Source organism: Amblyomma americanum, chromosome 4 (assembly GCF_052857255.1).
Source record: "Amblyomma americanum isolate KBUSLIRL-KWMA chromosome 4, ASM5285725v1, whole genome shotgun sequence".
NCBI lineage: Eukaryota > Metazoa > Arthropoda > Arachnida > Ixodida > Ixodidae > Amblyomma > Amblyomma americanum.
Window position 1 is genome coordinate 203,625,581 of NC_135500.1, and position 15,881 is coordinate 203,641,461.

The 15,881-nt window shown below is 46.3% G+C and overlaps 2 protein-coding genes across 2 annotated transcripts; both read left to right on the forward strand.

Annotated features, from left to right (window-relative positions):
• Positions 1-3,913: 3,913 nt before the first annotated feature.
• On the forward strand, positions 3,914-6,710 carry LOC144129975 (uncharacterized). The gene is made up of 3 exons (XM_077664025.1): positions 3,914-3,928; positions 4,907-5,124; positions 6,371-6,710. Exons 1-3 carry the CDS (start codon positions 3,914-3,916, stop codon positions 6,708-6,710), a joined length of 573 nt encoding a protein of 190 aa, XP_077520151.1.
• A 5,862-nt stretch (positions 6,711-12,572) lies between these two features.
• Positions 12,573-14,270, forward strand: LOC144127521 (uncharacterized). The gene is made up of 2 exons (XM_077660510.1): positions 12,573-12,949; positions 13,997-14,270. Exons 1-2 carry the CDS (start codon positions 12,629-12,631, stop codon positions 14,135-14,137), a joined length of 462 nt encoding a protein of 153 aa, XP_077516636.1. The 5' UTR covers positions 12,573-12,628; the 3' UTR covers positions 14,138-14,270.
• Positions 14,271-15,881: the final 1,611 nt, after the last annotated feature.

Genomic DNA, 15,881 nt, shown 5'->3' on the forward strand with positions numbered 1-15,881 from the left:
ATCGAGACGGTTGTCTTTTAATTTGTCATAATTAAGAAGCAGCTCACCTGAAAGAGACAGGGATAGTCTTCCTAGCCCATTCTTGCGCTTTTTAATTTCTATAACTTCTTTTCATTTGTATATCCATCCTCCTTAGTTCATTCATGTAACCATTTCACTTATCCGCCTTGAGGCAATAAACAACATTAAAAAAATGAGTTTATTATTTCTAGTTATGGTTTCAGTGGTGATTCACTTCTGCTCATTCTTCTTAACAACCCAATATCAAAATGACTTTACACAGTAACTTGTTGCTCCCTTAGTTACTCCATTTTGCTTTAAATCCACTTTAATTTTGCTTTAAAATGAGGTTTAAACCAGATGTGTCCGAGAAGACATAACCAAGCCCCCTTTCAATGCCTCTCTATTAATACTCCGCGCCCATTTGTCACAAATCTCTTTGTGGCTTCACATATATATATATATATATATATATATATATATATATATATATATAGGACCAGCCTTTTCCGAAAAAGGCTGGTCCTCCAGCCGAAACGGCGTGAATTAAATCCTGTTATGCTTCTTCAATTTTTAGTAATTTATATATATATATATATATATATATATATATATATATATATATATATATATATATATATATATATATATATCGTGTGTTTAAGAGAACACTCAAAAATTTTCAAAAATAGGCTTTTTAAGTTAAAAATATAGATTTTTCGGTATAGTATTAGCAGTGTTGGCGGACACCAGAAAATCGGTGAATCGTCTTAAGTAGTAAGCTTGTTAACTAATTTTATTAACATTTTAATTAGTAGAGTTAGGCGCCAAGTAGCAACTGGAGATTTGTAGCCGGTAGTTAATAATAGCCGTATCAGTTTTTTTTAGAATTTCGAAAACGCGATTTCCCTCGCCGCAGTGGTTCGACAAAATTTGGCTGCATCCGCCGCTGTGGCTCAGCGGCTAGGGCACTCGCCTACTGAGCCGGAGTACCCGGGTTCGAACGCGAACCCGGCGGCCGCGTTTCGACGGAGACGAAACATAAAAAGGCGGCCGTGTGCTGTGCGATGTCAGTGCGCGTTAAAGATCCCTAGGTGGTCTAAATTAATCCGGAGCCCTCCAATATGGCACCTCTTTCTTCCTTTGCTCTCTTAGTCCCTTCTTTATCCCTTCCCTTACGGCGCGGTTCAGGTGTCCGCTGATATGTGAGACAGATACTGCGCCATTTCCTTTCCGCAAAAATCAATTTCCATTTCCGTGTGCTGTGCGGTCATTGCATGTTAACGATCCCCAGGTAGTCGAAATTATTCTAGAGCCCTCCACTACGGCACCGCTTTATACCTTTCTTCTGTCACTCCCTCCTTTACTCCTTCCTTACGGCGCGGTTCGGGTGTCCACCGAAATATGTGAGACGGTTACTGCGTCATTTCCTTTCCTCAAAAACCAATTTCATTTCGCGCGAAAACGCACGTGCTTTCGAAAGCATGCAGGCAAAGCAACCCCTCCAGTGCACGTAACTAGACAAAGAAGCCAAATTTTGTCGAGCCACAATGCCAAGGGTAAACGCGGCTTCGAAATTCTAAAAACTAATATTACTAACGACCATATACAAATCCCTAATTGCAACTAGGTGCCTAACTCTGCTAGTCAAGCAGCTTACTACTCAAGACGATTCCTAACAATACAATCAATTATTTGGCACGTATGCAGAGAATAGGCATAGAATTTGCTTTACTTTCATAAACGCATGGGATGCACGCAGCTAAAGGTCTTGATTCCCTTGAAGGCTGTCAAACTGGAAGCTCACAAGAGCATTGTGAGCTTCCATCGTGGTGTCTCAGTGGTTAGAGCGCTCGGCTACTGATCCGGAGTTCCCGGGTTCGAACCCGGCCACGGCGGCTGCGTTTTCATGGAGGCAAAACGCCAAGGCGCGCGTGTGCTGTGCGATGTCAGTGCACGTTAAAGATCCCCAGGTGGTCGAAATTATTCCGGAGCCCTCCACTGCGGCACCTCTTTCTTCATTTCTTCTTTCACTCCCTCCTATATCCCTTCCCTTACGGCGCGGTTCAGGTGTCCGCCGATATATGAGACAGATACTGCGTCATTTCCTTTACCCCAAAACCAGTTATTATTATTATTAAGAGCATTGAAAATCGTTTTCCAATTATTTTTCAACCGTGAAACATCGGCTGACTTGAGTCGAAATAGATAAAGGGCAACTGCACCACTTTTTGAGAATTCCTAGATATTAAAGGATTCAAATAAAAGGTGTTGCAGGTAAATCATACGAAGTTTTTTGTGTGCTAGCATTTATGACATAACCGACAATAGGCTTCTTCTCACAGCACCAGAAGAGTGCGGAAAAGCTAGGTGTGCTGTCACGAACGGTACGCTTTCAAAATTTCGTTGCTGTCAACCATACCCTGCCGTACGTCCTTGGATGCAGCCAAACAACGCTAGGCGGGCATTGCCTTCGATGGCGTTGGTTTTCTTCTATAAATGCAAGCGTTTATGCGTAGTAAGTAAGCAAGTGGTTTTTATTAAAATAATAACAAAAAGTAAGGAAATATTTTCGCTAGCCCCGGCAACTGCCATCGATACTGAAGCACCTGAGCTGGAGCAGCGGAAATAAAGGATGGCAGGCAGAATGGAGAAATGAAATGAAAGAGGTGAGGGGACAGGAAGAGAGGATAGGGGGAGAGGTAATATGCACAAACTGTTTACACGTTGGAAATGTACCAGTACTGTATATGACGTCATCATGCGCCTCCCACTGGGCGCTGTGCGCTGTGGAGAAACTCGAAGGCCATCGCGATTTTATAATTTTATTCGACGATTAAGGCCCAATTTCAAATGTTAGCCCAAGAATTCTGCGCATGCTTTACCTGAAAATTTCAAACATTCGACCCGTTTAAGCTCCTAAAACCTCTGCAGTTTCCTTTCAATTCAAACATTAGTTTAAATATGATTGGCTTTTTCTTCTCTTTCCTCATTGCCTGAAAAAAAATCAAAAATCAAATAGAAAGGTGGGTTTACCAATCATAATGAGGGAACTAAAAAATCTAACGAAAGCAATACAAAATAAAGGGGAAATTTGAATTTTGTATCCAGGCATGTGTGAAACGTTTTGTCCAACTACTTCAGGAATGCATTTTCGCCGATTGCCCACACATAAGCCCTTGTATTGTTGTTGCTGCTGCTGTTGTTATTCTCGAAATATAATGGCGAAGACTCTTGCCCTGCGCGACTGACACAACTCTTTTTCCGCGGTAATAATAGTGCATAAAATCCAGGCTATGTTCCTCCTCTTCGTCTGCTATTGTTTCCTTATCTTCAAGTTCCCCTTCTTCCAAGTTCAGCTGGATAAGCTTTTCAGTGCAACTGGCCATGTCCCCTTCAGAAAGCGTCGCCATGACTAGCCTTTTCGGATGCCCAACGCACATACACTCACACATCGCTCGCAGTATTCGCTGATATCGATATGAGCAAGCTGCCTCGCCTGAAACAGCAGCGCAGCCGTATCGACGGCAAGATACTTTCAGCTCTCTCTTTTCTGCCACTGACAAGGTATCCGTGTGTATTTAGCACTCAGAAGGCAGCGCTTTATTTTTCAGCGAAGCCAGGCTCGTATCTTTTTTAAATAACCACCCATCTTCTTTCAAGGCGAAAACCGCAGACCTCCCGTCCAGATGCCTGAAACCAAATCTCATCAACAGGGTCATGGTCGATACGCCAAAAATCAGCGCGAGCACACATTTCGCCAAGGACTTTCCCTTAACGAGCAGTCGTTCTCTTCCAGAAAAAGTGGAAAGGATGGTAAAAGAGGCCTTTATCAGGGCTATAAAAGCCGTACTAGAAGCCAGTAGGCACTGTTCAGTGCACAAGTTGTGCCTAGACACTCACCAAACACACCATGCAGGGGTTCGCGGTGAGTATACGTTCTCTATCATGGAATTCGCTGCCGCTCGAAGCGTATTCTTTTTTTTCTCCTTTTCTCTGTGTTATCAGTCTTGTTCGCTGGGATTTGCATGGAGTCCTTCTCAACGAGTTTCTCTAAAAGCACCGTCGAAAAGGTTACAGGAATTACGCTGTGGTATTTATTGTCCTTTCGATGACATCATCGTAGCATTTCGGAGTGTTGCATCTATAGTTCTTCAAAACCTGATGATATATATCACAACCTAGAATGATGTTAGGTGTAACAGTGGCTTGTCAAAAAGAGAGATGAGCCAACGTTTCGAGAAGGGGAGGATAGACATATGCCCTGACCTCCCTCTAACTCGTTTCGCGAAAGAGCCGAAGTCATTGTGTGTGCACGAAAAGGATCCCGCTTTGCTATGGCACTGGTCAGAAGAGGCGGCAATCTTTATCAGTGTTTGCTAGAACTTTCCTGTGGTAAGACTTAATATGTAGCTTGTTAAATAAGCTCAGCAGCGCTTCGCCGCAGCTGACTTCTCGTTGCTTTGCATCAGAATAGATTGTTTCTTGATTGATTGTAATATTCCACCAGGACGAAGACACTACTGAGAATCCTTGTTTTGTAACGATTCTCGTTTCGATGCTTTCTTCTGCTTCTTCATCATTGGTAAGCCACACGTTTGCAACTGGAAAGGGTGACGTGCATTGCCTCTTGTAAATGTAGTGTAGAAAATATGAATCCGGGAGAATACTGTCAACATATACGTAGATATGGTCCCGTTCATTCTATATACGGGTGATGCAGCGTATGTCTGTTCAATTACAAAAACAAGTAGGCGCAGAGGTGCAAGCAGTTTCCTTCATTAGCGACTACTCAATGCGTTAGTGTGAACGCTAATTCCTTCCGGAGGAGCTCTACCTTTATTACCAAGGCTCCCTCGCATGCTTATACAGAGGTCCGATCGGTGCGTATGGTCCTTCTTTGCAGGTTGCGGTACTCGCCACGTCTACGCTGCTGCTGCTGCCAGCATGCCATGGGCAGCTCTTCAGCGGGCTCCGTCTGAGGAACCCGCTGCCCGGCTTGTTCAGGCAACCCGGAGGCGATCCAGACAGTGATGTCTCCGAGGGGCGGACCGAGCTGGAGAACGACCCTTTGCCGGACATGGTCCCGCGGAAGAACAACCCGCCTACCGTCATCTACGGAAGGTGCTTAATATCATCACATGCACGAAGTTCAGTCGCACAATCCACATAAAAGAAGTGCACTCGTCAGGCGTATTTGCGTGTGACAGGCGTATAGTTAGCGAGACGTGTTGCGGGTGTATTGGGGGCTCATCACAAGTGATGCTGTACAAGGGTTAAGTTTTAAAGCGATACCTCTGTATGGAAGGTTTTCACGATGGAGCCACGCGTGACCTCTGTCAAGCGTATAGTGGCGCTACCATGGTAGGCGCTGGCGCCGAAGTGTCGTAGACGGCTAAGCGTGAGTGTGAGGAGGGGCGCATGGGCCGCAGTGATAACGTAAACATTGCGGGGCAGAGGAGATTTAGAGAGAGCGTGAGGAAGTGCGCACAGTTTGGGGGGGGGGGGGGGGAGCAGGGGCGTTCATGTCGCCCCACTTTCATTGCGGAGACTGAGGTGGAAAAGATAAGTGGTGTGAATAGCGTACGCGCTTGCACTCTGACGTGTACTAGTAAGCGTGCAAATATCGACACCATATCTTTAAACGGAAGGTGCGAAAGTGTTTTCACAGGCGCACGGGTACAGACGCGGGTTGCGTGAACTAAGCGGTATGGATATGGCAGAGTAGTAATGTCACGACACGGATACAAGCAGTGGTGTCAGGCCTCGCGTAGACTTCAGGGGGCGCTGCGCGCTCCTTTGCCCAGTTTAGGGTTCTACACAGCAAAGCGTAAACATTGGCCATTTTCTTCTGTTTACTGGCGCCGCGGGTGCATGCGCATGCAGCGTTAATGTTAAACGTTGGCACGGCGTGAAGGCGGTAGAACTGTGTGAATGTTTTGACTGTAATATCTCCTTGTGAGACGTGTGTTCATTAAGCACGAGAACATTTGAAGAGTTTGCATAGTCAAGTATTTGATAGTTTCGGACTTCTCCGGAAAGAGGTATAAATAGATATGAAATAAGGACACGCCCAGTGGGCGAGGGAAATCTGCGCTTCCAGCCTGATAATACTAAGGCTAGTGTACCTGATTCTTCTGAATCTTATTGGCAACGACAAAGCGCGAAACACGCAAAGACAAAGGTTAGACAGAAATTTGTTCCGGCGAAGACTAGTGGCATCTTAACTAAATTAAATGCGTGCACTGTGCCTCGATGATGTGCTTACTGGGCTTTAATTGGGCAGAGTCTTCGGATGGTTTAACACATTTGTCGCACTGAGGCGCCTGAAATTTTGCTCTTCCACTCTGCATGCACTCCTGCACCACAGCGGGCCAAGCATGATGATCGAGCCAGTACCCCTGGGCAACCCCGGCCACTTATACGTTTCGAGGCCGATACCCTACGTGCTGGGACAACGCACCCACCTCGATCGGCTGCCGCCCTTCGCCTTCGACCACCGTGCAGAGGTCGCCCCGCCCGTGCAGCCCCTAGCGGGGACCTCACGCATGCGTCGGCCTCAGCGACCCGTTGACGAGGATGAACTAGAAGACCGACGTGCCTTCAGCAGGTCGGAGGACGTCGTGAAGGATCGGGACGCTCCTGGATCCGAGGACAGGATCATCGAAGCGCTGAAGCTGTTCAAGCAGCTGAGGAGCATGGCGACGTGATCGGGCGGGTGTTTCGACTTGTTTACCTGTGTTGCATTGAGCCAATAAAGTGGTGTCGCTATATACTGCCAGCCAGTAGCTGCGTTTCAATCATTTGGCGGATCTTTGGCTGCCAAGGAGAAATTTTTTCTACTGTGCCCCTAATGCGCAGTGCTACGGCCAATCTGTGGACAACGAACCTTTGTTACAGCTCTGTCTCATCTTCGTGAATGCGTTACGCAATCAGATGCAGAGATGCGACAATAATACAGGCCAAGGCTTTTCGAGATAATTCCATTCAACGATCTAAATGCAAAAGGCTCACGCAAAAGCGAGATCATTGTCAAAATGACATCATTGTACTCTCCTTTCTACCTCAGTGCTGCAATAAATCAGCCTTCATTCTCACATGATGCCTATATATACAACGCTCCTCAGCTCAGGGGTTCTAAAGACACCTGAACTATAGGGATGATGGTCCGCCAGGGCCGCAGTGGCATGCATGCATGCAGGGGAGCCATATAATTGCTCAATCCTTGGAATCGTCGCTACGGCTTCGCAACCACGGAGCAACCTCAACATCGTCACGTCATGCCACGTTAAAACATACGTAACTCGTGTGCTTTGGAGACACACGTATCACGACATACCAATGTTACAGCGTAATCAAAGTTAATCAATAAGCGCAAGGTAACTGATATAACGAAGTTTAATATGGATAGACTCGAGCATTCTCCAAAGAACAGGAGGTAGCCTAAAAGCGGTGAAGAGGAATCTAGGCTTAGGCAAAGTCACATGTATGCGCTAAGAGACAAAGAGGCAATGTCATTAGCAATATGGATAAGATAGTTAAAGTAGTCAAAGAGTTCTACACAAATTTATACAGTAGCCAATGTAATCAGAACGTTAATGAGACAGGCAGTAGCGCACAGCAATGCGTTGTCCCGCCAGTAACGAAAGAGGAAGTAAAGATAGCCTTAGGAGCAATGCAAATGGGGAAAACAGCTGGTGAGGATCAGGTAACAGCAGATCTGTTGAAGGAAGGAGGGGAGATTCTGCTATAAAACTAGCCACCCTGTATACGCAATGCCTTGTGACCTCGAGCGCACCAGAACCTTGGAAGAAGGCTAAAATTATCTTAATTCATAAAAAAGGAGACATCAAGGACTTTAAAAATTACAGACCGATCAGCTTGCTGTCCGTTACCCACAAGGTGTTTACTAAGGTAATCGCTAATACAGTCAGGACACCCTTAGACTCAATCAACCAAATGACAGGCAGGCTTTCGTAAAGGATACTCCACAATAGGCCGTGTTCACACTATTACTCAGGTGATAGAGACATGCCTAGAATATAAACAACCCCTATATATAGCCTTCATGGATTATGAGAAAGCATTAGACTCAGTGGAAACATCAGTCGTCATGCAGGCATTGCGGAATCAGGGTGTCGAAGAGTCTTATGTGAAAATACTGGAAGATATGTAACGACTGTACAGCTACCACAGTCCTCCATCAACTCAGCCATAAAATTCAAATAAGGAAGGGTTTCAGGCAGGGAAACACAATCTCGCCAATGCTATTCAGCGCCTGTTTACAGGAGGCATTCCAAGGCCTTAATTAAGAACAGTTGGTGATAAGAGTTAATGCAGAATACCTAAGTTATTTGCGATTCGCTGATGACATTGCCATGCTAAGTCACTCAGGACATGAACTGCAAAGCATGATCAATGAGTTAGGCAGGCAGAGCAGATCGGTGGGTCTAAAAATTAACATGCAGAAAACCAAACTAATGTTCAACAGTATAGCAAAGGAACAGCAGTTGAGAATTGGGAATACGTCTACTTAGGGCAAGTAGTGACTGCTGATCAAGATCATGAGAGGGAAATAACTAGAATAATAAGAATGGGGTGGAACGCATATGACAGATTCTCTCATATCATGAATGGCAGTTTACCAATATCCTTCAAGAGAAAAGTGTACAACAGCTGTATCCTACCGGTACTCACCTACGGGGCAGAAACGTGGAGGCTAACGAAAAGAGTTCAGCTTAAGTTAAGAACAACGACGCCAGGTATGGAAAGAAAAATGACAGGTGTAACGTTAAGAGAGCGGAAGCGGGCAGAGTGGGTGAGGGAACAAACGCGTGTTAATGACATCCTAGTCGAAATCGAGAGGAAGAAATGGGCTTGGGTAGGGCAGGCACTGCGAAGGCAAGATAACCGCTGGTCATTAAGGGTAACGGAGTGGATTCCAAGAAAAGGCAAGTGTAGCAGGGGACGGCAGAAGGTTAGGTGGGCGGATGAGATTAAGAAGTTTGCGGGCATACGGTGGGCGTAGCTGGCAAAGGACAGGATTAATTGGAGAGATATGGGAGAGGCTTTTGCCCTGCAGTGGGCGTAGTCAGGCTGTTGATGATGAATGTGACAGTTATTTAAGCAGCCTATGCCGATTGTGAAGTGCACAGTTCGTTTTAAAAAGGCGGGGTCTTTTTGAACATTTTGGGTTGATAATCAAATCACATTCCTTTGAGTCCCCTCGGTCGCGTACAAAATACCGTTTTTTACAATACCAATTAGAGGTATTTCGAAACCGACATTGGGTTTTAACCAACAGATGACGTCAGGACAGACTGTCCTATTACGTTGCGGATAATATCACAAAACTTATCGTGTGGGCGTTGACTGGCCAAACTGGCGACTGTAATTGAGAGATTGGGTCATTATTTGCATGAAAGACCAAAATCCAGCTCGAAATTTCGTCCTTCAACGAACACATCATGCATATCGACGGCTGTGCATCCAGTGACGTCCCGCACGACTGCCCGCAGAAATCTCCCCGATTGAGGCCTCGAATTAAGAAATTTTTAAATTCATTTGCGCGGCAACAATACGCCGCCGCACTTCGAAGTTTTTCTTATAGGAAAAGAAAACTGCTAGGAACGTATCGTTAAAGTTTCAGTAAAATCTGAGGCGGTAGAAAAACATCGGAGCTGGCCATTTAAAAACGCCAGTGCGCCGGACGATTTTATTGCACGTTAAAGAACCCTAGAGGGCTAAATTTAGTCCGGCGGCCTCCACTACCGCGTCTATCATAGCTTTTGGACGTATAACCCCACATACTGTACCATTTTAATGAAAACTAACCCTTTATGCAATGTCAACCGAATCGACAACAGAATGCTTGTCTACGCCATCACCTCATGGCGGCGTGTTGCTGCAACCAAGTTGCACGACTGCCCGCAGAAATCTCCCCGATTGAGGCCTCGAATTAAGAAATTTTTAAATTCATTTGCGCGGCAACAATACGCCGCCGCACTTCGAAGTTTTTCTTATAGGAAAAGAAAACTGCTAGGAACGTATCGTTAAAGTTTCAGTAAAATCTGAGGCAGTAGAAAAACATCGGAGCTGGCCATTTAAAAACGCCAGTGCGCCGGACGATTTTATTGCACGTTAAAGAACCCTAGAGGGCTAAATTTAGTCCGGCGGCCTCCACTACCGCGTCTATCATAGCTTTTGGACGTATAACCCCACATACTGTACCATTTTAATGAAAACTAACCCTTTATGCAATGTCAACCGAATCGACAACAGAATGCTTGTCTACGCCATCACCTCATGGCGGCGTGTTGCTGCAACCAAGTTGCACGACTGCCCGCAGAAATCTCCCCGATTGAGGCCTCGAATTAAGAAATTTTTAAATTCATTTGCGCGGCAACAATACGCCGCCGCACTTCGAAGTTTTTCTTATAGGAAAAGAAAACTGCTAGGAACGTATCGTTAAAGTTTCAGTAAAATCTGAGGCAGTAGAAAAACATCGGAGCTGGCCATTTAAAAACGCCAGTGCGCCGGACGATTTTATTGCACGTTAAAGAACCCTAGAGGGCTAAATTTAGTCCGGCGGCCTCCACTACCGCGTCTATCATAGCTTTTGGACGTATAACCCCACATACTGTACCATTTTAATGAAAACTAACCCTTTATGCAATGTCAACCGAATCGACAACAGAATGCTTGTCTACGCCATTACCTCATGGCGGCGTGTTGCTGCAACCAAGTTGCACGACTGCCCGCAGAAATCTCCCCGATTGAGGCCTCGAATTAAGAAATTTTTAAATTCATTTGCGCGGCAACAATACGCCGCCGCACTTCGAAGTTTTTCTTATAGGAAAAGAAAACTGCTAGGAACGTATCGTTAAAGTTTCAGTAAAATCTGAGGCGGTAGAAAAACATCGGAGCTGGCCATTTAAAAACGCCAGTGCGCCGGACGATTTTATTGCACGTTAAAGAACCCTAGAGGGCTAAATTTAGTCCGGCGGCCTCCACTACCGGGTCTATCATAGCTTTTGGACGTATAACCCCACATACTGTACCATTTTAATGAAAACTAACCCTTTATGCAATGTCAACCGAATCGACAACAGAATGCTTGTCTACGCCATCACCTCATGGCGGCGTGTTGCTGCAACCAAGTTGCACGACTGCCCGCAGAAATCTCCCCGATTGAGGCCTCGAATTAAGAAATTTTTAAATTCATTTGCGCGGCAACAATACGCCGCCGCACTTCGAAGTTTTTCTTATAGGAAAAGAAAACTGCTAGGAACGTATCGTTAAAGTTTCAGTAAAATCTGAGGCAGTAGAAAAACATCGGAGCTGGCCATTTAAAAACGCCAGTGCGCCGGACGATTTTATTGCACGTTAAAGAACCCTAGAGGGCTAAATTTAGTCCGGCGGCCTCCACTACCGCGTCTATCATAGCTTTTGGACGTATAACCCCACATACTGTACCATTTTAATGAAAACTAACCCTTTATGCAATGTCAACCGAATCGACAACAGAATGCTTGTCTACGCCATTACCTCATGGCGGCGTGTTGCTGCAACCAAGTTGCACGACTGCCCGCAGAAATCTCCCCGATTGAGGCCTCGAATTAAGAAATTTTTAAATTCATTTGCGCGGCAACAATACGCCGCCGCACTTCGAAGTTTTTCTTATAGGAAAAGAAAACTGCTAGGAACGTATCGTTAAAGTTTCAGTAAAATCTGAGGCAGTAGAAAAACATCGGAGCTGGCCATTTAAAAACGCCAGTGCGCCGGACGATTTTATTGCACGTTAAAGAACCCTAGAGGGCTAAATTTAGTCCGGCGGCCTCCACTACCGCGTCTATCATAGCTTTTGGACGTATAACCCCACATACTGTACCATTTTAATGAAAACTAACCCTTTATGCAATGTCAACCGAATCGACAACAGAATGCTTGTCTACGCCATTACCTCATGGCGGCGTGTTGCTGCAACCAAGTTGCACGACTGCCCGCAGAAATCTCCCCGATTGAGGCCTCGAATTAAGAAATTTTTAAATTCATTTGCGCGGCAACAATACGCCGCCGCACTTCGAAGTTTTTCTTATAGGAAAAGAAAACTGCTAGGAACGCATCGTTAAAGTTTCAGTAAAATCTGAGGCGGTAGAAAAACATCGGAGCTGGCCATTTAAAAACGCCAGTGCGCCGGACGATTTTATTGCACGTTAAAGAACCCTAGAGGGCTAAATTTAGTCCGGCGGCCTCCACTACCGCGTCTATCATAGCTTTTGGACGTATAACCCCACATACTGTACCATTTTAATGAAAACTAACCCTTTATGCAATGTCAACCGAATCGACAACAGAATGCTTGTCTACGCCATCACCTCATGGCGGCGTGTTGCTGCAACCAAGTTGCAACAGTTGCCGACGAAATTAGGTCTCTCCTTGTGTGGTCCAGGGCGATGAGGACGTTGAAGAGAAGATGAAGTGGCGGCCTGTCACGCTGGATTGGATTGGATTGGATCTGGGGTGACGATGATGGGGATGGCGATGCAGGAACCTCATTCCCCTGTCATGGCGCACGGTCCATGGTCGGGCGGGGGCTGAGCGGGGTGGGGCGGCGGCTGCTGCAGCCATGATCCTGGAGGACGCCTCGGACCTGGACCCATTCGTGGAGATCGAGCTTCAGACGCCCCGCGACGACGAAGAGAGCGGCCTGCAGCAGCGCCACGACGAGCGCCGTTGGCTGGCCAAGGTTCGGCGCCTGCTGCGCCGCCTGCTCGGCTCTCTGGGCGCGCTGTGGCGTCGCCTCAGGCCGTCCGCAGTGCCCGTGCCCCTGTGCGTCGTGCCCGAGCACGCGCAGGTGGACGTGATCGCCTGGAGCTCCCACCTGGAGCGAGCTGGCTCGAAGGGAGCCGTCACTATGGACCTGTTCGCCAGCCCCAGCAGGGACCTGGTACGCGCGCTGAGGGGAACCGCATTTAGACGCGACGGCTGCTCATGTCGTGCGAGATGGGACGGCTAAATTGGAATAATACATCGAATAGAATTGGGATGTGAACGAGGAACAGTACTCAGCAGAAGGCCCCAGTGCATTTGAAGTGCGAAAGGACTGCCGTCCATAGAGACAATAGCCGCACGGGTGGCTCTCGAGCTCAAAGTTCACAACTGTAAATCTCAAAGCCTACCGAGCTGCGCCAGTAGCACAATGTAAAACCCACTCCAAGCATTGGAGATGGTTCCTCTTAGGGGCAAAGTGACCAGTGAACTTCTGCAGAACTCCGCACATGGTTTGGATAAGTTAGGGGATCGATTGATCGATCCTCTCCGTCAGTCAGTCAGTCAGTCAATCAGTGTCAGTCAGTCAGTCAGTCAGTCAGTCAGTCAGTCAGTCAGTCAGTCAGTCAGTCAGTCAGTCAGTCAGTCAGTCAGTCAGTCCGTTAGTTCAGTCAGTCAGTCAGTGTCAGTCAGTCAGTCAGTTTCAGTCAGTCAGTCAGTCTTCAGTCAGTACTGCAGTCAGTTCAGTCAGTCAGTTAGTTCAGTCAGTCAGTCAGTCAGTGTCAGTCAGTCAGTCAGTCAGTCAGTAGTCAGTGTCAGTCAGTCAGTCAGTCAATCAGTCAGTCAGTCAGTGTCAGTAAGTCATCAGTCGTCAGTCAGTGTCAGTAAGTCATCAGTCAGTCAGTCAGTTCAGTCAGTCAGTCAGTGTCAGTCAGTCAATCAGTTCAGTCAGTCAGTCAGTGTCAGTCAGTCGTCAGTCCGTCAGTCATTAATTAATTAATTAATTAATTGGGGGTTTATTCTGTGGATAATAAGCGTTTTACGCATACTAAATGATTCATCTTGTACGAATTCCTTTCAAGAAATCAATGATATAAAGTAAGTCGTGTGTCCTTTTATAACAGAGGGATGCTACCTACTTGTAACCAATGAGAACAAAAGCCTAAGTTTGATCCACCTTCTCACTTGTCTCACGCGTGCCTTCTCTCTCTTCGTATTACCGCAGGAACCGCCGCAGCAATTCGTTCACATCGACGGCTCCGCAGCCAGCAGCACTCCGCTCCACCGGCCCGCTCTCAGGGGACTCTACGTTCCGAAGGCGTGCTCCTCGAAATTGTCTCGAAGCTCCGCGAACTCGCAGCTATGACTCCGATGATGAAACCTCGAAACCACAGTGGTTCAAAATCGGCTAGCGAACGACTCACTGTCCCACTGTGATTTGGGTTGCGCATAAAAAGTCGTATTAAATAGGGATCCAGCCGTCCTCTCATTTTATCTAATGTTTCTCTTTACAGTTGCTTTTGAGTGCTTTTAAGGCCTCGTTTTTCATGTTTTAATGCAGTCAGGCCAGACTGCTCATGATATGCTTTTGTGTCACTGGGTTTTTGCTTATTATAAGTGCTCATTATAACATTGTTTTAATTCTGGCTGGTGGTATTACATGGTTTTTTTTTGGGCATCTGAGCTGCGCATGACCTATGAGAGACTACGTCGTGGAGAGCTCCGGATTACTTTTCACAGCATAACCTTAATATTCTCACTGTTTCGCAGTGGACTTTTCTTACTTTCGTGGGCTTTTCGAGCTTTTCTATCGTTTCGCGTGTTTTAATGCTATCGTTCCGGAGGGCTAGTAATTTGTTCTCGTTTTTACATCAGGGTCTGTTTTCCCCACAAGGGGTGAGTGTTCAATAATGTTGACGTTAATTATAGTTAATTTCATGGCTATCAGTGTGAATAGCTTTTATTTCGAGTGGCCTGGAAACCCGGTGGTCTTCATTGTATAAGCGCTTCTGTGTACTTATTTGCATTCGGGTTTCCTTATATTTAAACTAACTCGGATGCTTAGGTGTCTCGGGCTCTGTAGGCTCATTGTTCTGCTTTGCCGGGTCGTCGGCAAGCCTGCCGGCGATATTAGTTCGATAGTAATATTAGTTGACGGAGACAACGATATGCAATGCACAGCGCGCGAGAATGTGTTTACTAATTCGATAGCAGTAATAATTGAAGAGAACGATGGGCAATGCACAGAGCGAGAGTATGGTGCAGTTTAGCTCGAGGCTTGATCGGCTGCAGTACTTTTGGCCTCAAGGGTCATGATTTGTTAACGCGAGTGTCAAGATTCCGATTCCTCCTTGCACCAAAACGATTTTCTATAAATTACACACCGAAGCTCTGCCTGTTAACATGTGGCTCCATAGGAAAAAAAAACATTTTTGTGCCTTCTGTTAACTGCCATTTGTGCAGTGTACCTGAAACAATCGAACACTGTTTTGTTAACTGCGAGGATGCGATTTTGTTTTGGGGTGTATTGCAAGGGACACTAAAGAAGGACTTTATTTTAAATTGCTGTAGTGTTCCGTAGACCTTGCGGCTACTCAGCTTGATTACGAACCACATGACATGTTTTTCCTCATTGGACTTCATAGCCCGTGGAAACCGCGCATGCAGGACCGCAGCGCTGAACCTCTTGTTTCGGGCAGAAGCTATTTCAGTCGAATGATCCTCCAACTCGGGGACGTTTATTAAAAAGACTTTCTACTGGACTGGTTTTCGCTGTTGATGCGGTGCCTATCTTTTCCGCCCTTTTAGATGTGTTGTTTTCTGTCAAGCTAGTGCAGTGCAGTCACTAGCTGCGTGCTTTGTAAATAATCTCTATAAAGCCCGTTTCCGTATGTAGATACATACCTCGTGCAGTAAATACCATGTTGAAAAAAAATTGCAGTGTTGGATTAGTGCTCTCGTGGAGCAGCCAGCCAAACTGATCTGTTCGCTGCGCCGCGTGGTCGAGTCCGAGTCGCGGCGATGTTTATTTTTGTGGCGAAAGCCACATTGGCCACAAACTGGCAGTTTCGCCGTCCTCGCATTCCCACCGTGGTCGCACCGCACCACGT

Bases quoted from the DNA above. Each gene is read 5' to 3' on its own strand.
- LOC144129975 (XM_077664025.1), top strand. The intron at 5,125-6,370 runs GTGCTTAATATC...CCTGCACCACAG, and splicing joins CCTACCGTCATCTACGGAAG to CGGGCCAAGCATGATGATCG.
- LOC144127521 (XM_077660510.1), top strand. From the start codon at position 12,629: ATGATCCTGGAGGACGCCTCGGACCTGGACCCATTCGTGGAGATCGAG. The intron at 12,950-13,996 runs GTACGCGCGCTG...GTATTACCGCAG, and splicing joins CCAGCCCCAGCAGGGACCTG to GAACCGCCGCAGCAATTCGT.